The 25,974-nt window shown below is 42.7% G+C and overlaps 1 protein-coding gene across 1 annotated transcript in view; it reads left to right on the plus strand.

Annotated features, from left to right (window-relative positions):
* The window catches only part of LOC138481718 (mediator of RNA polymerase II transcription subunit 1-like), a 1,164,040-nt gene that overhangs the window by 932,814 nt on the left and 205,252 nt on the right, over nt 1–25,974 (plus strand). Inside the window, exon 14 of the mRNA XM_069613834.1 lies at nt 15,264–15,462. Coding sequence (XP_069469935.1) covers nt 15,264–15,462 — 199 coding nt within the window. The remainder of the gene's footprint in view (nt 1–15,263; nt 15,463–25,974) is intronic.

A 25,974-nucleotide genomic window follows, 5' to 3' on the forward strand; every position in this document is an offset into this window, starting at 1 on the left:
CACCCAAGGGTTCCTGGCAAAGGAAAAACTCACACACAGACTTCCTCCTCGCAGAATGGTAGAAGGGCTAACCAAGGACAACCCCTTGAGAAATGGGGAAAAAAGAAAGGAGCCACAATGTTAGAACATTAGTGACCCTATTGTGCATAACCGAGACTGTGAATACATTCTGCGGTAAGAAAGAGCACAATAGTTGGTGGAACACCTCCACTTACAATGGCAAGAAAAACAGAGTGGGAACCACATCGTAAAGCCCAGTTCTCCTTATTGCTTCCTACCAGGAAGCTAAATTCATTCCTTTTGTGTCTTGAAACCTTTTGTTAATGTTATTAGCTTGTAAATTAAGCTCAATACTGTAAGTGATTGTAGTCATTTATGATAAGTTCAAAAATGAAGCTGCCTCAGTCGCTCTTTTTCAAATCTTTACTAATATGATAGTGTTTGAGTCACACAATTGTTAGGCGAATCCAGATGCGACTCGTTTTACGAGGAGTTTGGAACAGAACAGTGTGAAGGGACACTGCACTGATGTGTGTGCACTCACACGAGGCGACTACAATTGTGTAAAGCAAGCTAAGCCCTGAAGATGGTGCTAGGCACTGAAATGCATTGTCAAAAGCTGTTACTTTAAGGAGAAGAATTGTGGATTCCCCTATCAATTGTGAGACTCAAACACAATCATATTAGTAAAGATTTGAAAAAGAGCGACTGAGGCAGCTTCATTTTCAGCTTCAAGATACAAAGGAATGAATTTAGCTTCCTGGTAGGAAGCAATAAGGAGAACTGTGCTTTACGGGGTGGTTTCCACTCTGTTTTTCTTGCCATTGTACGTGTTATAGAGCCCGAGTGTCATTGGGCTTCTCTCAACCCGGTAAGCTCCATATATAAGCAAGTATCTATCAAAACAACTAAAGGAATTTGTCTTTCTTTAAGACAAACCGAACCAACAGTCGTGCCCACCTTTTCTCAATTATTTCCTAGAACACCTCCACTGCCATCAGCTATAACAGTAGAGTTGTCGCTGTGACTAGAAAGTCACAGGAGCACAGAGAATGGGGATACTAGGTATCCCCTTGGCACTCCACATAAGGTGGTGTATGCTAATCACTCATAAGTTACAGTTTTAGGAAGAATACAAAGTATCCCTATTTCCTTGAGAACAGCAGTGCTTAGGGAAAAGTAAAGTATCTCAAAGGAGAACCCAAAGGGTTCCCATGAACACTGCACATGGGGTGCTGTGTGCTGCAAAAGTGTAACACAGACGATTACCAGTCATTTGGTCGAAAACCAAATGGTCGAATGACCATTTGATCGAAGTAAAATGGTCGAAAAAAAAGGTCGAATTTTTTAAAATTTTATTTTATGGTGGGAGGGGGGGTTCTCCCCCCAACCCCCCTTTTTTCTTTATTAAAAATATTTAAGCAACCAAAACTAAAATAAAAATAAATTAAAAAATGCGACCTTTTTTTTTTCCAACCATTTTGATTCGATCAAATGGTCATTCGATCTTTTATTTTCGACCAAATGACCGGACACCACACAGACGCCGTAAAGAGATATGGAGGAAAGCAGACGCCATAGAATAAAGTAAAACAGAAAGGGCAGACCAGAGTTCCAAAAAGTCAGAGCAAAATGAGAATGAATCAGTGGCAAAAGGCTCCCCTCATTCAGAAGAGAAAGAAAAGGGTCCAGAAGTCCAGCAAAACTTGCCGGGGGTCTCAAATGTAACGAGAATTGAGCATAAAACGGATACATCTCCTAACACTACTGAAAATAAGTCTAGAACCACCACCATGCCAGCTTTGCTCAGCATCTAACACCCTTACAGAATCTGGTGCCCATCATTTGATTACTGGTATTGGCGGTGAGAGGAGGTTTTGTGGTAGGACCATTGTTATTTTCATTTGCTTCCCAGGGCTCTTGGGTAAGGAGTTTAGAGTTGAAAAGTGAGTGGTTTCTTCCTAGGGTCAGGGTCTTCATCCAGGAGTCCTTGTGTGGTGCTTTCTCCGTCATAGTTTGTATTGTGCTGTGTATGTTGAGCAGACTTCTTGCAATTTTGATTTTATAGATGGTTGGTACCTTAATCGACTGGGTGACAGCAGGTTTGTAGGATTACCATTTTATTTTTCTCATTTAGTCATTTGTTTGACTGGTGGGTTCCACATAGACGTAGCATTCAGGTGGATGCCTCAGGAGGTATCTTGATATGAAAGTCATTAAGGGTCTTCTAATATGTGTAATTGCAAGGCCTCTACAATCTCTTGTTGACTGATCTGAACTTGTTGATATAGCGGCTTGCATCACTTTCCTTTTCCTTCCCTCCTTTCTATTTCTACTGTCTTTGTGGTTTCTTGGTATGTTATTGCGTTTATTACATATAATCTATGTCTTGGTAGTGTGGTTGTAAGTGGGGGGGGGGTTTGGAAAATTTAGTTGGGTGCGGTAATGCCTATTATGTTGATTAGTGGTGTGGAGCTTTAGCCATGATACTTTGGTTCATGTACCAAATTTGAAGATTGAGCAAAGTGATGCAGTTAAAGCTTTGGTTATTAAGAGAAAAGTCTAAATAGGTACTATGGATTAAACTGGGGTTTCAGTGCCAATTGTGTTTTTTAATGCTCCTAATTTAACAGTTCAGTGAGGTTGGACTAACAGTGGTGTTAATACAATTGTTAGCACACTGGAATTGATCTAGCAGTGATGTGTATTCAACTAGTGGCACAATACAATTGATCTTGCAGTGTTAAGGATTGTATTGGTAGAGCAATACCTGGTTCCACAGTGCAATTGATGTAGCTTGGTTATGGATTTGGCAGGTGACAACCAAAAGCAATTGATGTGGATATGCTATGGAATCAACTGGTGTCAATGCACTTGACGTACTTAGTGTTGTGTTGGCTACATTGGTAAGTTTCCCATGGAACATCCAACCAGGAGCTTCACAGAAAGGGAAGGTGACGGTGGTGAGTTGCGAGAACCCTTATTCTTGTTATGTGAAGGGGCGAACTGTTAGGGACTGGGTTGGTCCAGCCACTGTCCTATGGTTCGCCCCAAAGGTGGAAGGAATGGGACCCAGCAAGGCTTGGTAGTACAACCATTAAAGATCGCTGCTTCTAAAAATCACAAAGAACTAACATTCAGCATTCCTGAACATCAACTGGAAAAACTCTCTCGAACAACCTTGTCTAGTACTGCTTTTCTAGCCAGAAATAACCAGGAGCTTACCATGGTAATCGCTCCTCCTGTTCAACCTGCTCTACACTGTGAAATAAGGTTCCACAGGAATAATGTCAGGCAATGCGAGCACAATGCCCATGAAAGAACAATCATGATATCCCTTAACTTACACATAGAAGAGTTTGGATGACCCCGGTCCATGAAGTCAAGTAGTGTGATAGTCCGAATTCACAAATCCTCGTCTTGTACATGCAAAACACCTTGGATGCGAACACCGAAACCAGAGGATTTCCAAGGTGGCGGCAACATTACCGGACAGATTTGTAGACGTGGATGCAACAGTTGATGGAAATTTCACAATTCAATTACCCTTTGTAAAGCGAGCACTGCACAGATATTCAAATATCTGTAGAAGCAGTGTGAGCAGGGAACCAATTTAAAATCTGGAAAATAAATCACACCGGGCTCATCCAATACAAAGGGCCAAAGCAAGTTCTTATTCCCTGGAAGCATTATAAAAGAAGGGAGGAAAGTGGGAGGAGCAGCTTGGATTTAAGCTGGTGTGCTTCCAAACTGTCCCTAGATACACAGGTGCCTTGCTAATTGGAAAGAGGGAGTCCACACTTTGGTCAACCTGCAGCAGCTACTATGGAGAGGGATAACCCAGAGTCAATATCCACAAGAGGCCAAACTGTTGGGAGATAGGTGGACTCAGTAGATGGTCCCGTGCCAAGGAATAGGTAGCCTGGATCAAATAGACCCATAACAGGAGGTTGACCTAATATTTTCTGCATGAAAAATAACCCAGAATGAAGTTAATGTTGGGATCCCCAAGGACTGACACATGTTGTAAACGCTGATAAAACCCAATATATGGGGAAAAACTGAGAGGTCCTCAGAGAGCTGGTGAAAGCAGGACAACTGTGAGTAAAGCCTGCAAGTGCCTTCTGTGATGAATCTGGACAATGCGTCCTTTCTCCCCAGAGGGCAGCCACCCATTGAAGCGAAGGAGGTGAGCCTTCTACGCAAGACCCTAGCTAGGGGTCTGGGCAAATGGGACCTCACTGGGAGTGACTCCCCTCTTGGGGATAAGGACTCCCATTCCAGCATGGAACTCTGAGTCAAAACCACCCTTTCTGTGTATATGGATGTCAGGAAGACAGTTGCATTACTTGTTAGAACAGTTTTTCCGAAGGATCCTTCTTTGACCCTGTTGGCTTCAGGTAATGGTGAACCTCACCTGGGAGCCATGATCGTGGAAGACTGGCATCATTTAATTTATTCTAATGATGTGTATAAGACTAGAGCAGGTGGTGAATGGAGAGGGGGCTCCCATGGTGGGAGGAGAGCAAGTGCTACACAGATGCGAGCCACTGTAGTATTGGTGTCCTGGAGTGGCAGAGCCATGTTGAGCGGCAGAGCCAGCAGTAACGTGCAGAGTGAGAAACCAGCTAGATGGAGGCTGCACAGCATTTAACTTGACAGAGCAAGAGGCTCCAGTCAAGGGGAAAGAGAGGATGAGAAGACAGAACAGTGGTGGGCCTGGCGCCCAGCAACTGACCCCAAGACTAAAGGGGAAAAAAGGAGGCCCAGCTCCCACAGACGAGCATTTTTCCCACCACGAGAAGTACAGTCAGGGAAAGACCCTACAGAATTGTGGAAGTGAGCGAAACATATGACTGTGGGTTTCCTGGAGCACAGAAACCGGCACAGGTACGAAACACAAAGCGAATGCAACAGACACATGGCGCCATTAAACCATAGAGAAAGCAATACGAACACTGTAATACAAGGTTGGAATAGCCGCCAAAACTACAAAAAGTCAAGATAACATAACGGGCTCCCAGGCCCTCTAATCTATAGAGAAAGGTCTATGAACACTGTAATTCAAGGCTGGAATAGGCTCCAAGTATAAGAAGTTAAGAGAATGAGACTGGCACACAGCCCCACTAAATACAAGTGAAAAAGATATAGATACTGTATACCAAAGCTGAAATAACCGCCAAGAGTATCAAGGAAGCACAGACATGGGTCCTATATTGAAACAGTGTAAAGGGAAGTTGCATACTCTGTCACAGACAGAAAATTGCATCAAATCACAGGGAGCGTATTATCCGAATGGGCAGGAGCTTTGAGCTGCATTTTTGTTACTGAGAAATAAGACATTTACCACAGAGCTACTAGACCTTTGGGAAGTCCCAACAAAATGAAGGTGGGAAAGAAGGACGTGCATTTTCAAGTCATCCAGGAGGGATTGGAACATAAAAACAAGAAACTGTTTCTTTATCAAAGGTAGAGCAAAACTCATACAGAAGATAGTTAATTTTCCTAAAGTATTTGATACTAAAACTATGAAGAAATTCTATAAGAACCTTAAGACTGGGAACAAGTCAAATACCAGTGGGCCAGGCAGAGGTCCATACCAATGATATTGTATCAGCCTCCCTTTTTCTTTTGAGTAAGGTATTTTTCTAAAGTGGTAGGGCCACTTAGTTACTTAGGATTCAGACAGAGGCTTTTTATTTGTACTTGACAAGCACCCTTAGATTTTCTTTTGTTAGGTAGAAAAAAGGTCCCTCATAGTAATAGGGTTAGTTAGGCGTTTTGGTTTTTATTTAAATAAAACTCCTGAAACATGACCACATATGGTCCGAGTCCATCTTTAGGTTCACCACACTTTCCAGAGGAAGTTGTGTGTTTTACTTGCTAAGAGCTGGACATTTGAGATTCTGGTTTTGGGAACTCTTAATGGGTGAATATTGGAACATTTGTATTGATAGTAGCTGGGAGGCACACAGACTTGTTATGGCTAGGTTTATAGGAACCTTTTCTTTGCCACATTGTTTGGAGATTGATATGCAGAGTAGGATGTCAAAGGTGGTCAAGGATTTATAAGAATAGGTTAAGAACCTTATTATTTTTATGCTGAACTCCAAAGGTGCTGAACATCTGGTGAGAACCCCCCCCCCCTAGGTGTTGACCCATTCCTGAAACTGTTCGCTTTAGAAACACCTGCATAGCTCATAAAAATAACCCTAGATCCTCTGGGTGTGTAGCCCAACCCCTTCCCTGAAGACAGATTCACTATTCGTCACCCTGTGCAATCTATTTGAATAACCCATTTGACAACACCAAGATGGAAGATTGATTTGAAGCCCTAATTGGATGATTTTGTTTACGACAGTGCGTTGTGGCTAGTGGAGACCCTTGCAAATTAAAATGGAAATTGAATTTTTGAATTTTAATTAAGACTGGAAATTGAATTTCTGCCTGATAGGAAATACCATGCATAGTCAGCAGTGTTAGAAACACTGCCAACTTTCAAAAGTGCCCTTGGAAATCAGTCCACCTACGAATCTGAAATCACGCCAGTGTTCATTGATCAGCCCCTGATGAATGTCAGTTAAAATGGGTGATCAGAACAGAAACCCGTAGGGTGAGTTTTTTATACAAATGGAATCATTGTTTATTTGTTTTTTGTTTGATTGTGTTGTAAAATGAGTTTGATAATTTGTGTCTTAGAGCACCATTGTTAATTATGTACATTGTGATGTCTATTATTTGTTCTTGCTTTATTTTATTAGGTGTTTATATAGTTGCTTGCTTGGTGCAAGTTCTTGAAATTAAATTGAAATCAAATCTAACTATTTATTGTGTATATGCTATGATGTGCATTTTTTGAGGACATAGCATTTTTGGATAACAGAGGAATTAGACACGGACTACAATTTGCTGTCAACTTGTTTCTTTTATCTTCTTTATATAAATGAACACTGTCATCCAAAGACTGTAGAGGAATGATTACCCTTTCTTTGGGGTACACCTAGGACTAGATACCCGAGTTATATCATTGAAATATTTACTAAAACAGCTGTTGAAACCTCCAGATAACATGTCAATTGTCATTGTTCGGCCTTAGCATTGCATAATGTGAAGTCCTTTTCAATTTTAATGAAGTACAGAATATTATTGGATCCTTCAAGAACTGGTATATATTCTGTTAAGAGGTAGCTGCAAGTGAGCCATCCTATTCCATGTAGAGAATACATATACTCTGTACGACTTTGGGCTTTCCAATCTAGATTCCTATCCCGAATATATGATGTGCCCCAATTAATTAGGTGATCTATTGTCTACAGTGATGTGGTGCCAACATCTGTAATACTATTCTTATTCTAGCCAGCTTAAAGTTCAGAAATTGTTGTCATATTTGTCTCTATATTGCCACCTCATGGAATAGTTCAATCTTTTCTATCACAGTTGAATAGCATTCTCATTCTCTATGTCCAGCTTGTTTGAAATGTTACGCTAATGGCACATTGTATACAAGCCTTTCAATGCAGGACCTATGGTTGTCATCCAGACTTTTATTGGACTGTCTGGTAGCATGGGCATTGTATCACGTAATTTACTTTGTTATAGTTTTTGCAATCTCTGTTCTATATCTGTTAGTTTAATGTATCAAATATTAGTTGTCTTCACCTCTGCAAATATTATAGGTAGCCCACATGTGATGTCCAACCATAGGTTATCGTGTAGTCTCTGTTGCTCATGTTCTCAGGATTCTGATGGGCTCTATTTATTGGTGTTTTAGGACGCACCAACTACAAGCATATACTTGTCTGCTTGCGCCCTGATGCCCCAGGGTATGGCGCGCCATACAAATAATAAACTAAACTACAATCGATGCCTAAGCAAAAGGTTGTAGGGTTAGGTTACAGCTGGCCTTTAAAGGCTTAGGAGATATTTGAGAAGTAAAGTTCCAAGCAAAAAAAAGCGGCACAGGGGAAACGTGCAGTTCAATTAAACAAATATGTGCAAGTGACGGGAACATGGCGATAAGTACAGTACCAAATGAAGAAATTACTGCATATAAGGTTCAGCATAACATAATATGAAGTAATATTGATCAAGGAGCCAAGCCGACAAAGAACAAGGGCAATCTGATAACTTGACAGTAGTGCAAACAAAAGGTAAAGGGATGCAGCTACTTAATAGTCCCTTTACAATAAAACTTACTTGAAGGTTTTACATTTTTTCCAGAACTGCATGTTATTTTCAAAAGACTTGATGTTCATGAGGATGTATACGATTTGGCCGTGGCACAATTGTTCACGGCCAAATTGACAGTGGCCAATTCGGCTGCAAAGACAATTTTGCTGTGTCCACATTGGGCCAGACTTAAACCCCCCCATTGCCCCAATACACTCCCCCACCGACCTCCCCCCCACTTACCTTTTTGAGGTCTGCTCATCTTCTGACCCTGCGGCGTCGGATCCATCCCTCTTACGCGGGTCAGATCCGACGCTGCAGGGTCTGCTTTTCTTTCACCCCCCGGTCTCCCTGCCTCCAAACCATCTGGAAGCGGGAGACACCCCTGGTGCCCCCAAAGGCCATCTCTACCAAACATGGGGAGTGGGGACACCCCCGCAACCCCCACTCTCCATATTTGGTAGTGATTAACCAAACTGATCGTTTACAATCGATCGAATGGTACTGGCCGAATTCGGCCTGATTTACCATACGATCAATTGTAAAACGATCAGTTTGGGCAATACCGTTCATGATGAGATCATTCCAAAAGGACGTACCAAGGGTATCCAAGGTTCGCACACCCATTTTCCTTTATTGGTAGGAGGCACGATGATTGGTTTAGAATGATTTCAATTCAGCAGAGCCTTTTTAGTTTTACCCAACTTGATAAGTCGACAGTTTCTACATTGCCCTCAGAAAAAAGCTACAGAATCTTTATGCCTGCCTGCTTCAAGTAGCCCCTCAGAGTGACACAAAGTTCCTTGCATCATTCCAAACTGCATTTTTAAAATTGGCTAGTGCTGTGTTTCATAAGTATTTTGTAGATGTAGCTTGTTCTTCCACCAGGGCAGTGCTTCAGTCTCCTAGAATGTCAATCTACAGAGTCTCTTTAATCATCTAGTTGCCCAAGTTTCCTGTTTTAGCAGTTCGTACGCTACCATCAGTCCCTTGAATGGTAGCATCACCCCACCTAGAGACCATTTGTGCCACCATACATAGTCCTTTTTTTAACTATACGCCTTCAGCATCCTGTGCGCACTTCACTGTCCCATTTGTGGGTTAGACTGGTAGCCTTTTGTTGGGTGACCTGATCACTCTTTAGTGCATGTCACATCATTGTTGGAGAAGTCAGTGATATATGTACAACTTTTTGGCTTTGAATGATTCCAGTTCTATTCCTGACAACAGTGGTGAATATATCCAAATTGGGGCATCCCTGTTATCCAACATCCCCAAGGCAAGAATAAAAATGCAAACCCATTTAATGTAGAAGATCTACTCCTGCCTCTGGTGGTCACCCGCAAAAAATAATCTAGGTCTTACTGTTGATGACTGGTGTTTGAAGTGTAAGGCGAAAGGGATGTTCATTCATATGTACATGGCAGGTGAATGAATTAAGGCTGTGTGGGACAGAATATTTGAGACAAACTGAATTATTGCCATTTCTTGCAATCTGGAAAAATGCTGATTGTGTTAGTGTACCAATCTGGTAAGAGAGGACTTGTAAAGGTCAACTGAAGATTGATCACAAGAACAATCCTAATGGCACATAAACTACCCTTACTTCATTAGAAGAAGATGGATCTAAGAATTGAAGATAGGCTCGAGGTGATGACCAAGCAGGCTATACTGGAGAGGGCAACGATGTAATGGGATCAGTCTGATCTCTTAAAAGGGACCAGAGAAGTTCTGGAGCTGTGTGAACATGAGCTCAACATGGGATGGGGCATGGGGACGACTTTGATTTGCAAGAACTTGGGTGCCGCTCAGAAGAATTTTAACCACGCAGACAATTCCCACCTTCTCAAGAATGAATACGGCACAAGTCACACTAGTAGGATTTGCTATCTCTTACTAATGCTAAATTATAATAACTAGTCTCAATTTTCTGGCCTCGCCTATTTAAATTACCCTATTATGCAAGCATAACCTTAAAAACAGAATATACCCTAAGAGGCTAAATTCAAATATGACAATCTGATCAATGAACATAAGATCTAAGATGTGCCTGCACACATAAACCATATACCCTTCCCATGACACCAATACTTGACTACCAGACTTCTACCTCATGCCTTTACTTTATGGCCCACAGCCAAGTTTATCCTGACAACAATCTGCCTACTTTGGCTCTGAGAAAGGTTGCAAGAGTTCTACCTAGGCCCACTTGTTTTATTTTTGTTGTAGTATGAATAATATTGAAGCAACAGAATTTCTGTTACTCGTGGTACCTTAGCAAAGGCTTGACCCACACTATGTAACCCAAATGTCAGCTCAAATATCAGATACTGACTGCCAGTAAGCAAAATATGTGGATGTGTAACCTCATTGCATGCTTCCTATTGTTTTTACATGTCATACTGGCGCTTTGAGGCAGTAACCTTACAATTTAAAGCATTATGAAACTCAAAAATGAATTTGCCTTTATGCATTTTGTGTTAATGAATCGAAAGTATTTGCCCCTTCTCTCCACGGGGGAGCCACCCCATTTGAGACTAGGGAGGCGAAGCTGCTGCGCAGGACCCTCACTCGGGGTCTTGGCAGGTGGGACCTCCCTGGGAGTGACTCCCCTATAGGAGACAAGGACTCCTGTTCCCACAAGGACTGAAATCTCTTCACTGGCTCCCAGTGGCTGCGAGGATTAAGTTCAAAACCCTCTGCATTGTCCACAAGGCCTTCAACTCTCTCTTCCTAAATATCTTCCTCTCAAGCTCTTTGCTCATCTGCCTCCAACTCCCTCAGGGTCAGTCGCTTCTCCAAGCAACAAGTTGGTGGTTGATCTTTCTTCGGTTGGGGCCTCCCTTTGGAACAGCCTTCCTGCCTCCCTGAAACTTGAGGAGAACCATCTCCAGTTCCGGAAGCACCTCAAGACCTTCCTCTTTGCTTCTGCTTTCTCTCCTCCTCTCCCCTGTTGAACTCCTGGCTGAAACTGCACTGGTCACCTGGCTACCCTCTGATTTCGGGCCCAGGCCCCCTTCCCCGCCAGTTGCACACCTTCACTGCCTCCCCGACAACCCCCACACTTGGGGACTGTTTTCTGTACCCCTACAGTCCCCTTCCGGCACTTGACACCTGATGTCTGCACTTACCCTTGCACTTGCCACTAGCTGGCCGCACATTTACTTATTGCTTTTATTTATTCTATTTATTTTTACTTTCGATCCCATGTACTGCACTGCCCCCTTCACCTGCACGTGCACGATCTCATTGCACCTGGCTTAGTAAGATTGTTGCCTCTGTCTTTCATCTGTTCCCCCTCCCTTGCCTCATCGCGCCTTGAAACACTTTTGTATAGGCACGTTATAAATGCCATATCATGTATCATATCAAGGAACTCCCTATACCAGCAACACTATCTGCCTATATGGGGTTGCCTTCAGTAACAAGTAATGTGCCTTCCCTTTGTTTGGCATCCGGTAATCCTGGATCAAATACGACATATGGGGGAAAGGGACTGCCCCTTTCAACATGAACTTGTATGTAACAAGGATGTAGTGATCAGACAGAGGGAGAGGCATGCGCAGGGGATCCCTTCTGGCGTAGCTATGCCTTGGAGGGGCAGAGCAGTGTGGAGCCAAAGAAAGACGCCAGAGAGAGAGTGTTGGAGACCGTCTGATGTGGTGGCGTGACCACAAACAAAAGTGGTGGGCCTGGGGCCCGATCAACAATGCTAAAACTAAAGGAAACTGGAGAGATGAAATCTGTCGGCAGACCTACGCTGAGCACACTAACACATCGAGACACTGAGAGCGAGTCTGCGGTGAAGCTGAGAAAGAGGAGACGGAGAGTCAAAGAAACCGACCTATGCGGATGCCAAGCCCCGAAAAGCAACCCACTTCGAGAGATGGTACCGGGGTGGAACAGAAAAGGGGGGGCAACTGGGACCTCACACATTAATTGAAGTGAACCTCAGGTTCACTGTGGATCATTGTGAAAACACTGAGAAAGTTACCAAGTATACTTGCTGGTGAACATTGGAATCCATTACTAAGAGACTGTGAAAAGCACACTGTCCAAGGATCAGTCTGAGAAATCTGAGAGAGAGAGAGAGAGAGAGAGAGAGAGAGAGAGGGGGGGGAATCCAATAGAGAAGCCATGGGAGTGGTGGTACCACACCATTATTAAGGGTATACCAAATCCCAACCGAAGGAGAGCCGACTATAAAGTAATCTGAAGGACTAAAAGTATGAGGGCGAACTGCAAGAGATTACATTCAGAAAAACAGTAAGGAGGATATCAAGGATTGGTAGGTCTTGCACCCTCTGGAGTACCAGACCTATGAATATACACCAGGAGCTACAGAAGTTCATGAAAAAGACACTGTGAATCAGGAAGCATAGTCTCGATTAACTTGTTTCCAGCAAAGTGGCATTAACAGACATTTGCATTTTGACAAACCCTGAAATAAAGCTCAAAGATAGCCGGCTAAAGGGCAGGTAAAGGAAGATCTCTATGTTGACAATTTGTTTAGTTATTAGCTCAAGTGGTAGTGTCAGATAGAAGTAGGTTTTTGGACTGTTTACATTTTTCTTTGGACTTTTGATGACCGACCACCCTTAGTTAGTTTGGTTAGGCAGGGAACATCCCTGTAGCAATAGGGTGAGCTAGGCATTTTTCTTGTTATTTAAATAAAATACTTAAAATGCCCAACATGTGTCCGGTTCCTTCTTCTGACCCGCCACAACGTGCATTTGTCATGCTCAACCCTCTCCTACTTTAGCGTTGCTAACATTACTCTATAAATGCAGAGCAACATTGGAATATCATTTACTTGGCCTGCAAGGGATTAGGAGTATGGAATATGCCTGCCTCTATGCACAGGGCAACTGATACCTAGACAGCTACAATGCTTTCCAGACAAACTACATCCTTACCAAGTGTTTAAAGTTCCATTGGGCATAGACCTTAAAAAATGATATGGCAACTATTTGCTATACAAAAGTAGTTTTACTGAGCATAATCCGATCCAACGATATTAGGGTGGGGGATGTTGCAAACAATCCTGTATTGTCACAGCGATGTGCTGGTCACTGTGGCAACGGTGGAGACATGCTCAGTCATGAGCCCTGCTACGTTCTAACTGCATGTTAGCAGTCTAGTCTTCTTTGAATATGGCACCACCCTTTCCTTACACTCCTCTTTCTACCGGCACTTGCGGTGCAACCCTGTGATATTCCTTTCGGGTTACATGCTGGTGCCGGTGCCTATGTGCCTGGTTCTAACCTTGTTTTCTCCTGGTTCGTCTGTTCTCCTTATTCTGTTTTCCATCCTGCTGCTCCTGACTCCCGCCTTGTTCAGCCTTCGGATCGGCAGGTCAGCAGTTTTTCCCCCTTTGCCTACAGTGCTTTTCTCTGCTTGGCTTCACATCTCACAGCTCTCTGTGGTTTCTCTCTGTATGTTCTTTTTCTCCTCTCTGCCCTGTTGCTTGCTAACAAGATCCTACCAATCTGCTATTCCTCAAGTCTGTTTTACTTACCTGCTTTTCCGGATCCGAGTCCTTTTGTAACAGTGAAATCGCCTTCTTTGGACCCTGTTCTTAGAATTTACCTGAGCTGTTCAAAAAGCTTTTTTTTTTCCTTTGGGCTTTTTCCGCTGGAGGATGCCCCTCTGGCTGTCCCTTTGTTCTGCCTTTTGTTAGTGGGCAGACATAGTGGTGATAGGTAGGAATCATCCGTTTCTCTTCACTGAACAAAGAGGCTTCACACAAAAGAAGACCGGAAGAAGGAGAATCACAGAGAATACAGAAGATCAAGACCTATCCCAAGGTGCGAATCCTATTCAAGTAGAGAACCCTGACATGTACACACTGCAAAATCATTGTGTATGCAGATTCATGGCCTTTTTCTAAACAGCTCATAATAAAACAGTAAAGCTTTATATATTTTGTTACTTGCAAAATATTGAGTATGCCAATATTCCAGTGAGTGTCTTACTGTTATCACTCACAATTTACAGAGCCCTGTCCACTAGTATTGGAGGCTAGCACAGGAGCCATATAGGTTGCGGGGGATGAAGTGGGAGGGAACATGAGAACACACCTTGAAGGTTAAGAACAAATCCGCAACTTTCAAAAACCAAGTCTGATGTTTCGGCAGTAGAGTACAGTGAACAGAAGGTGTTTGTTTGAATTAAAGGATAGTAGGCTCTAATAACAGTCTCGGAAACTGCACCATCTGTTTCTTTCTATATACAGCTTACTGTATTCTGTGTTTACTGCCTCTAGCAGTACATGTCAGAAGAGGGGCACCTAGTTTGCAGATTAAGGAACTCCATGTTTTGTACCCCTGAGCATTGGTGCTATTAACTTAAAAGGCAAATCTATCTGATGTTCTTCAAAGGGGCTCCAAAAGAAACCTCATTGAGTATCTTGTTGAATTTTGTCTAGGATCTGGGGAGGATGGGTGGGCAAAACAATAGTGCCCTGTTTTCACTTCCTATGTCGGGATTGAAAGCAGGGTTCTGATGAGGGTTTTCTACTTAAATGTAATCAAACGCTTTATCAGGGAGTACACAATTAATTTGCTTTGCCATAGGGATACTTTATGCTTACTAAATGATGTTCTTATAATGCCCTCTGTTTTCTGATAGTTTTTTCATTTCTCTTGTGGTTTGGGTTTCCTTGCAATGTGTAGTGACTCTACATCTTGTTGCAGAATTAAGCTGGTGTTCCTTTCTTTGGATGGCATTCTTCCCTTTTGGAGATTCTCACATTGGCAGTCTGGGCCTGTCATCTTTGGGCCAAAACCAATGTGCAGCCAAAAAGAGAACAAATTACAAAATGCAGTTATTTACTTAGTGATCACATGATACACTTATGGAAAACCTAGGTCACTGAACATGGCTTAGATTAGAGTTCTCATTGTTTGCTTGTGGTTGGCAGTCAAAAAAGACTGCAAATGATTCTGCATCCTTACATTGTCAATAAGTTTGCAAAGAGCCTCTATGAAAATCTCCATTAGTACTATCCCACTCTGTAAGCAATATAGCTTTGCTGTCACTCATATAATTGCTGTAAGAAACATGACTGACAAAGGGTCTATTTTCCTGATTAGACTCTTCCAGATTCACAGAAGCATTGTTATTTCATTAACAACTGCAGTTGTAAAGGCGATATTCTGATGGGAGTGCTTGTCATTAAAATTCCTTTCACGCATCCAAAGCATATGCCTTGTATACTGGAAGTTCTCCGACACCAGAGTGTATACAACACCCTCATAAGTAGCTGTGTCTCCAAGTGTGGAACAAGCGCATGTAAGTTAATGTCTAGAAGGTAATTTGTTTAGGAATTTATTTTTCTTAGTTTGCATTGGTGAACAAGCAAGTGTTTTGTCTAAATCTTTTATCACAAACGTAAGCTAAAGCTCCCTTCTGTGTTAATCTATTGTATTTTGTTACTTAACTAGGCTACATTTATCAGTTATGTGTTTGCAAATTGTACCAATTCTATCCTACAATTGAGAAACACTTCATATAATAAGTATCAGAAATAGGAGGTGGTATGGCACTTACAGATAACATATCGTCGGCACATACTGAATTGTTTTGAAACCTGCATAATGGTAACTTTTTGTCAGAGCAGTGGATTTGCCTTGTGAGCAGGCAAACACGCATTGGTTTCCCTGCAGAGACGATGCGTGAATTGTTGGCTGTGAGCTCCCAACAGCGGTTATTAATTGCAATCTCAGCATGAATAATATCTCACCCACTACAGAAGAGAAGACATGATGAGCACAACAGACTCCTTGGCAGTCCATCACAATGTCGGTGGCTTTTTATCACTTCCTATCACAAAACACATTGGACTTTGCAAGGAGACCAATACAAGACTAACAATAGAGAAGGGGGTTGGATGACGGGAAGTCTGATGCATACAACAAGAGCACAAATACTTTAGACATCCAGAAAAAGATGGAGATGGTACAAAGAAGCACTGTGGTGACCTGGAAGTGGAGAGGTGCTAAAACCCTGGGATCAATGAAATACTGAGCTCTAACCTCAAAGTGATTAAATCGTGAGGGTTGCCAAGAAGCTGAAACCATGTGACAACTGAGAGGTATTTAGTCTAAGGGCACTTGAATTCTTATAAATGCTGAGGCAATAATTAAAACACTGCATGGAAAATTCCAATCCCAACAAACGGTTGGAATTTGTGAGAGCTGATGGCCATATGCAAAATTACTGGTTGTTCAGGAAAGGAGGAAAAGCCCAAAAGACATTTACCACAAATGTAACCTGAGGTAGAGATTCCAAAGTCAACAAATAACATCGAGGATAGTTGCAAGCAGCGGGAACGGGAACTCCTCTGTTTTCTACTGCGGAACACGGAAAATGTAGACCAGATCATGCAAGAATTTGCAGTATGGAGAGTAGTCATTTAGGATTAGATCTCTCTTAAAAGAAAATAAGAGATGAAAAATCCTTTCACAAGACTGTGTGCTTGATAACTAGGCCTGAGAAAGTGAACACCCATAATGGCGAGACAAAGAATCCTGGTACAAGCTGTCTAATAATTAAAAATGGATAACCACGATGTTTGTCTAATTAGTTCCTTCATAGATATAACTTGTGTTGAGTAGTCCTCTAAAGGTTATGCTCCTTTTAGGTTTAGACTAAACTGACTAAATCCAACACTACTGAGATTGATAATGGAGAGCCTATAGAGAGAATATATGCATGGGTGGGGGAACAAATGCGAGAGCAGGCTTGGATGAAATTAGGAAGCAACAAGTTGTGGTGTTCACAGGAAGTGAGCCCACGGCTCGTGTGAAGGTTTAGTTTCGTACAGTGTTGTGGGAAAAACTGAGTAAGTACTGCTGTGCTGAGATCCGAGCTGCTGGGAGCTTGTTGTATGCTGCAGCCCTGAAACTGCTGCAAAGGTACTGATCCAATGTGGACTCCAAGCTGCTGTGAAAGGACACTGCGAGGCCCAAGCGCAGGTAGGGTGGTGAACTGCAGACAGAATCACAAGACCAATGAAGCAGAGTGAAAACCCAGAAGTCGGCTCGCGGGAAATCCCCCATGCCGGAGAAATGGAGGAGTCCAGAAATGTGACAAATTACTGCTTTTATAAATAGAGTTCAAAAGCAGGGATAGGCACACAGACTTCTGCAGGTTCCAATACACACTCAATTCATTGCAGGCTGGTAATGTATTTTTTTTTTTTTACTGCACGATGATATCGCAACCAAAAGTTACATTCCTGGAACTTGGATGAAATGGGATTGGGTGAAAAGTATGGGCAGACATAGACATATCGGGTAGCTCTGCCTGGGACCACCCACAGGAGGCCAGCATGAGCTTTCTCAGCTTGGAAAATTACCAGCACATGAGCACAATGATGGGTTGGGAGAATGGCCTCAGGATACTGCCTCTTTCCCAATAAGGTTACCACTTCTCTGACTCCTCTGGCCCTGAGCAAGGACATTCCAGCCTCCAATGTCAGGCTGTTACATTTTTGTATCTTCTGTCTTCAGTTTGGTGTGTACAAGTCTCTGCCTGCCTCAGATGAATGGGCCTTGTTCTCCAGGTTCAGATGGTTCCATGTCCTTTCATTGGAGGATGTTTTTTTGCAGGGTTTTTAAAATCATCGAATTTTTAAAAATTATTTTATTTTTTATTTTATAAAAAATTGGTTTTTTTCGAGGGGAAAAAAAGCACGGTAAAAAAACCCCACAAAAAACACCCCGCGATGAAAGGACATCATACCGTTTAGATCACGTGTGTAGGGACCGTGGATTTGAGTTTCTCTGCTTGCATTTATGAAGAATTTCAGCTCCCAGCCCATGCAGGTGTTCTTTCTTTTCTGCTGACTCGAAACACTCTTTCAGCATGTATGGCAAGGTTGGGCACAATAACTGCAATGCCAGCTCTGTCTGCATTTCTCAGGGAAATCAGTGTGTCAGGCCTCTCCCTAGGTTTTTGAGCCTTTCCAGTGCCTTCCATGCATTTCAGTACAGCTGTGGCTTCCATCTTTATGTATATGGCTGTTCATGTTTGTTGATTTAAGGTGTCAGCAGGCAGTTCATGGTGTTTTTGTGCTTTGGCAATGTCATCCGGTTATCGTCTGTGGGGCTGCTTTGGCGAGTGGCATCTGCCATCTTGTTGGTATGCTGGGGAGGGGCCCCCACAACAATCCCCCCTCTGGCCCAGATATGGGCCACACATACTTAAAGCCCCTTCCCACTGAAGGGTGTCTTGTGGTTCTGCACCTTTGCCACCCTCAGTTTGCTTGAGCTCCTTTTGTGTTCGTGTGCCAGGTCATCTCCTCTTCTCCACCCTGCTCAGCTTCAGTGACCTCTTCTTCCTCCTAAGGATTTTGGGAATCCTTCCATTTCTGTGTCTTTTTGGGGGCACCATCAAGGCTGGTGTGTTTAATGGCACCAGGGTACATACTTCTCCTCCATTCGGGTGGCACCTGCATGTGAGCTTCAGGCCCAATGGTGGTCTGCGAATATTGCTGGGCCTCCTCTCGTGCCATGTACCCTTGAAAATGTGTTTGCGACCTTCTTTCTCTCCAATCTTTACTGAACCTTCATCCTGGCAATGTAGTGGTGTTATTCTTGAGGGCATTCTGGACAGAGGCCTGCCTTGCGTCCTACCAATGTGAGCAGCTTGAACTTCCTTCTTGCCCACTCCTTGAGGTATTAATCGTTCCCTCTCTGCACCATCTCCACTGGAACTGCCAGGAACGCTTGTGCTAAGCATCCCTGCAACCCATTCTTCTCCTGCAAACGCCTGTCCATAAATTACTATCTGGTGTCTCTTGCAGCATTCAGGCATTTCTCCTACCCCTTCTTCTTCCGCTCTTGATGCACTGCAATTCCCCTTGTTACAATTCCTTTGTCTGGGCTTTTTCAGTATTTATTGTATCGGGTCATCTGCATTTGAGCAATCCTCTATCATTGTCCATGATTTCATGCAACTGTCCTCATGGTGTAATATATTCTGTGTCATCCATCGTAGTGTAGTCTGCTTCCTCTGAAACTGCCACAGAAGTCTTGTAGTTGATCATGGCCTAGGAAGTGGGAGAGCACATGTGGCAGCCCTCCCCTGAAGCCTCCCTCCCCACACTGGTCATGTGCTGGTACTATATATCGTTAGTGGTGTGGGCAAAATTGGACATAGAAGCACTCATGTTTTTTAAAATTGGTAGATGCTTCATTTATTTGCGACACCAAGAGGTCCGATCATTACTGCAGAAATTCAGGGGACTTATAGTTCGGTTGCATAATGCATGCAAAATTAATTCTTGTTCTTCACACTCCTAGGAGGGGACAGAAGTAGACAGCAGAACACAAAACGATCATAGTAGCAATGTTTTCCAACAGTGCAATTCCACACGTTGCAAGTGTGTACTATATAAAGTGTGTACTGTATAATTTCCTATTTATTCATTATTTATCTATCTCTTTTTAATGCAAAATGGGTGACCCTCGCCACCAAGAGCAGGCGAGGTCACCTAAGTGAAGCCCCATTATTTCTGGTGAGACCCAACAGTCCATTGGCAATGTTTTCTTTTTTTTTAAAAATAAATGTCCACTCAAATTCATCTTCTCCACCCCAAGGTTCTTTCTCTTGTCCCTGTCCCCCTTGTCATTTGCCTGGACACCATAAATATTGCGCGTTGCTCCACGGCCAGGAACCTTGAGTCCAAGTGCTAGGTAGTAGGACAGTCAATGCATAGGGACCGCATCAGTATAAGGGGAAATAGGGGTTGGGGAGCACACAATCAGAGGGCTTTTCTCATGTACCAGCTTCATGACATCTGGGCATTAGGCTGGGTCCCACAGGCCCTCCTGGCGATAGGCCTTCTTTCTCTGCTCGTGGGTTTGGGTGCGTGGGTCATTCGCTGCACGTTCCTCTGGTATTTGCTTAAAAGTTCCTTTCCTGAAACACAGAGAAAACCGGGTGAGTTTCTTAAATTGTATATACGTTTCCTTCCTTATTATGTCCTACCATTGCCTAAGTACTTGCTACTAATACTTCTTCCTTTTATTTATCTAATCCTTTCATCTAATTTGCATCTCGCATCCCTACTACCCAATCCCCTTCTACTCTTATGTCATTCATTATGTGGATGCCCTCCTAATTTCTCGAAAGCATTGGCTGTCCCATTTTTCTTAAGCCACATGAGAGAGACAAAGAACACAACAAAAACGACAACAACATAGTTCTTTTCCAGCCCTTGCCCCTTTTGCTATTCCTCTGGGTACATCCGTGAGCTGAATTAATTTATCTGGTAGAGACCAAATGGGGACAAAAAGTCATACTAAAGTAATGGGCAGAATGTTACTCCCCTTTTAATGAACTCTCTTCTCCTGTGTGTGGTGCCTTAGCCTTGCTGGTGCATGATTCCTCCATGTGGCAGTCTGGCCATGTCTTTGCTCTGGGCCAATGTGGTGATGATTGCTTTCACGCGATGTGCAAGATGCTTCCTTTTTTCTAATAACACTGAACTTGTCCCTTTCTGTTGCTGTATTTGTTGGCAGGCCTGTATTTATATTTGTATTTATTAGGTTTATATAGCGCTTTACAATACAACAACAAGAATACATAGTAAACAAGAAGCATAAAGTTACAAAGACATGAAACAAACCATCAAAAACAGTATGTAGATCAATTGACCAGTTCTAAAGGAGGAATAGATAAGAGGAAGAAGAAAGGGAAGTAGAAAGGGAGGTCAGAGCGGGGGAAGAATACAGAGATAACAGGAGGTAGGGAAGGAGGTATGCGAAAGAAAGGGAAGAAGAGGGGGGAAGTAGGACAGAGGGTACAGATAAAGGAGGGAGATAATAGAAGGAGGGGAGTTAGGGCGGGGGGTGAAGAAGGAAAGATTTCAAGCAGGCATGGAAAGAGGGGTAAGAGGAAATGGAACGGATGGAGAGAGGTAAAGGGTTCTAGTGATGGGGGGGCTAGAAGCATGAGCTGTCTTTGTAATTGTAATGTAATTGTTTATTTATACAGCGCTTATACATAGGGGGAGAAGTCCTTCAAAGCGCTTAAAGGCGGTAAGGGAACAAGGGAATACAGTAATAATTCTTAGGCCTTGAAGTTTCCGAATGATCTAAACAGAAAAAATAGCACTTGGCCTGACCGCTTTTTTTTTTTTTTTTTTTTTATTTTATTGTAAGACTTCAACTTGATAAAATATATCATGTTTTTGTTACAATTCGGTAAGTCGGGGAGACGGATGACGAGCTCATCTCAATCGCACCTTTCATCTTTTCATTAGATGTTACCAAAGTTCTGGTGAATGATTCCACTTTATAGTCATACAGTTATCCGATTGACTAAACCATCCGATGAGTGGGCGCTGAGCTTAGAATTTCATCGAAGAAATTGATTAAATTGCAAGACAACTTGATATTATGTCCTGCCACTGCATAGTCCCACCAATCGTCTTCCTCGTTAGTTAGTGATTTAAAGTCCTTTAGATGTGTTTCGCGTAAGTTGGTTAACGAAGGACATACTGCTGCTAGGTGTTTTAAGGACTCGATTGCTGATGTGCTACAAAAGCGGCATTTGTTGTCGGTTGCGTCTTTGTTCCTACGCATCCAGAGCATCTCGTTGGTGTTTAGAGCATTTAGGCGTAGCTTCAAAAATTGTGCCCTATGATGTCGCGAAGGACAGTGTGTGAGGAATTTCGGTTGGCAATGAAGCTTGACTATGCTTCTTGAGGGTAGCGTGGATTTAAGAGCTGAGCGGTTGTTATAAGTTGTAATCCAATCCCAAGAGGCTAATTTTTTTTTAGCATGTTGGGGACGTTGGATTAGCTCTTCCTCGGATATGCCTGCTTCAATTGTAATCCTACTTAGCTTACTCCTCCATAAATTGATCAACACATTTGACGTCACGTCCTTGCTTGGTTGAAGGATGTGATAAGCAGAAGTAGGAGAGCCAAGTTGTATCTTACGCAGCAGTGATAGAGATTTCCAAACTACTGACATATAGATTGAGTTTAAGGCTAACTCATATCTTAATGCTGATATTGAAATGTAGTTTGGAAGATTCAGAGCCCGTCTCCAGAACTTTCCTTGCAGTCGACTCCAGACATCATAGTTAATATTCAGGGCAGCTTCACTCCCGAAAGTGATTGTTGGGACAACTTTTTGTAGATAAAACATTATGACGGGGGTGATGGAGAATTTCCCGTAATCAGAGTTAATTTTAGCCGCTTGAAGGCTTAAGATCTTTGTTTTGGCTGTCAGATCTTTAATCCAAGCAGTTTCTGAAAGTGAGTCATTGATCATGACGCCTAAGTAGCGGATCGACTGGACGACCTCAAGTGCTTGTTCGTCTATGTGCCATCTAAATGCTTTGTCTTTTCTTGACATAGATCGACCGATACACAAGATCTTTGTTTTCTCAGTGTTTATGGTCAACTCGTTTGCAGATAAGAACTCTTTCAAACGAGAAAGAAGGTGCTGAAGGCCAATTTGGGTTTGATCTACCAGCACTATGTCATCAGCATAGATTAGATGGTTAATGACCCGGCCGTTGAGTTTCGGTGGAAAGCAGTGAGTGGATTTCAGCCAATCTGGTAGATCAGCAATAAAGAGTTTGAAGAGGTCTGCTGCGAGCGGACATCCTTGTTTAACGCCTCTGCACGTTCTTATTGGTTCTGTGAGGTCTCCTTGTGAGTTAATTCTGATTTGAATTGAAGTATTCGAATGCAGGGCAATGATTGGTTCTAGCAGATGGTTCGGGCAATCCCACAGATGTAATTTTGCCCACAGTTTGGACCGATTGATGACATCGAAGGCTTGACGAAGGTCAATAAAAGCAAAGAAGATTTTTTTCTTCGCCTCCATTGCTGACAGTTTCAGGAGCGATAGAAGTGTGAGGTTTGCGTCAGTTCCCACATTCTTCGTGAAACCTGTTTGTCGAGGATCGAGTTTACCAGATGAAAAAGCCCAATATACCAATTGTTGACGCAAAAAGGTTCCGAAGATCTTGCTGATTGTATCCAGAAGGGCGATTGGGCGATAGTTCACAGGATCGGCCCGACAGCCCTTCTTGTAGATTGGAACCACTATGGCTTTGGACCACGAAGATGGGGTCATCTTGCGGAGTGCAATCTGAGAAAAGAGTTCCTGAATGAATACGGCCCAGAGTGCTCTATGCTTTTTCAGCGTCAAATTTGAAATTTGGTCAGGACCAGCAGCTCTGGAGTTGTTGAGTTTAGAAATTGCAAGCTCAATCTCATCGCATGAAGGTGTAATGCTCCAACTAGAGCTTGATAAGGTGGAAGGCATAATTACTTCGGACACAGAGTCTCCATATATTGATGTGAAGTGGTCATGCCATTTTTCGCCAGATATTTCATTGAAAATTGATGGATTAGATTTCGTGCGACCTTTATTTAAGATAGCCCAAATGTCGCGAATATTTCTATGTGCCAGTAGTTTTAACATAGTTTCTGCGCGTCCTTGATCAATTATTACAAGATGTGATCTTAACCAATTGCGATAGACTTGCCTGCGCCTCTTTATCTCCATAACCTTGGAATTTTGGTCACGATGTGTTCTTTTGATCAACTTAATATCTCTTCTCAGTTTTTTTTTTGCTTCTGCAATTTCCAGACTGTATAGATGTTTCGGAGTTGTTCCAACAACTCTTGAGTTAAGATTTATCTGGGTGAAATCTGACAAGAGTGGAGTGTATTCGACGGTCTGCAATATGTGCAGGGTCCGGCTTATGTGGTTGATCTTTGGACCATTTACTCTCAGTCTATTTCCTGCAGCAGTTGATTGGAGTGGAACTGGATGTTTTTCTGGCGAGTTACCAAGGTCCTCCCACCAGACTAGTCGCAACAAGTCATGGTCACTCGATGTCGTTGGCAGCACGTTTAGAGAGGTTGCTTTTTCGAGCACATCAGACGAGGCCCAGATATAGTCCAACGTGTTTTTCCGATTCATACTGTGCCATGTGGGATTTGCAGGAGAATCGCCTCGGATTGTTCCATTTAACATGTAGCAATTTCGATCTAGAAGATCTTTCGCCCAGAGTTGTCCTCTCGAGATAACACCAGAATCTGGGAGCCGAACATTTGATTTCGAAGAGGGCTCAAATTTGAACCAGCTGCAGTTTAGATCCCCGCATATTATTACTGAAACATTTTCGTGGTTCAAAAAAGTATGATCAATTTCAGTCATAACAAATTCAATGAAAACTGTAGATGAGATCATGGCGGGATTCCAATAACCATTTACGATCAAAATATTAGAAACCACGGTTTTTGATGAAGATTTGATTAAGGTGCTTTGCACGAACGGGTTAGGGTTCGTGGATTTAACCAATGACCACTGATTCCCAATTTTTAGAAGAGTTATTAGACCTGCAAATGGTCTTCCTTTAGAGTTCTTTTCAGCAGGATTAATTAAGATGGCAAATCCATCGCAAATAGGTGGATCGCGTAGCCACGTTTCTTGTAAGCATATGATAAAGACTTTTTCTAGGGATTCCTGGAATGTGTTGAATAGATGTTTGAATCCTCTGGTATTCCATGATAATAAGATTAACTCCTGCTTGGTAGTTTGTTGTTGTTGTTATTTGCATGGGCCTTGTAGATATCTTTTGAAGTTGTTGGCTCCTCTTTCAAAAGATTGGTGCATGGCAGCGTCTAAGATGTCAGGAGAGGAGACTAAAGACTGACGTAGGGCTGCACGCACAGCAGCTCCGCGGTTTGCCTCAAGGGCCATCTTAGATGCAGATGACGATGTTATTCCCAGAGCAGATGGTTCAAGAGTGAGATCGAAGCCGTACACCAAGAGATCTTCGTTTGCTTGGAGTAGCATGTTTTTTACTGCTGCAGAGGAAATATGCAGTAGCACATGATCAGAGGCTGATTCAGATACGTATTCCACAATTTTGATATCGTCAGATGATATGGCTCGCAGCGGTGGAATACAAGCGAGCAATTTCAAGATGTTTCTTCGGTTTAGATTGACTTCATTTCCGTCTGAGTGAACATTTTGGAGACGAAGTTTCCACTTGCAATTTCTGACTTCAGGATTTCCAAGGTCTGACATTCTTTTAGTTGGAGGTACATGCGATTTTAATTGATTTGATGTTTGTTTGGGATTTAACCTAGCACTTAGCGATTTTTGCTGTGCCTTATTTGGAACAGAGGTAAGCTGATTAACAGCTGAGTTTACTTGTGGTAGCTTTGTGCGTTTGCCTGCCTCTTCAGTTCTCCTTAAGAGATCGTCAGGTGGTTTGACAGTTTGAGGTTCTTCAGAAGTAGGAGTGGAATTTCCAAGGTCATCCGAATAGGTTGATAGATTACATAAGTCAATTGCAGAAGCTGAAGAGCCATGAGCAGAGGATGACAGACTCGAATCAATCCGCCTGCGTTTTGCCGCTAACTTTGGCTGGTTCAATTTGGTACGCAGTAAGGATTGTTGCTTATTGCCATCAATGCTTTTGGTAGATACAGTAAGAGATGGTCTTGAGAATAGGCTTGACTTCTTTGGAGTAGTAAGATTTCTTACAAACTTGTTCGTAATTTGTTGTGATTGTTTCGGTAGAGTACTTTTTACTGGCTCTGATGTATATACTTGTTTTCTGCGTGGCTTTTTCAGTTTGCTTTTTGTCGTGGTAGTAATAGATTTTGCTGAGCCCTTAAAGATGTTAAATGAATTTATTGCCATAGCGGTTGGATTTACTTCTATTTTGCCAATTGAAGATGCTTGGGATTCGAGATTGTTCACATGTATGCCTGTGTCCTGAATAATTGGCACTGTTTTTAAAGCATCATGAGTT

Source organism: Ambystoma mexicanum, chromosome 5p, assembly GCF_040938575.1.
Source record: "Ambystoma mexicanum isolate Mex_15411 chromosome 5p, UKY_AmexF1_1, whole genome shotgun sequence".
NCBI classification, from domain to species: domain Eukaryota; kingdom Metazoa; phylum Chordata; class Amphibia; order Caudata; family Ambystomatidae; genus Ambystoma; species Ambystoma mexicanum.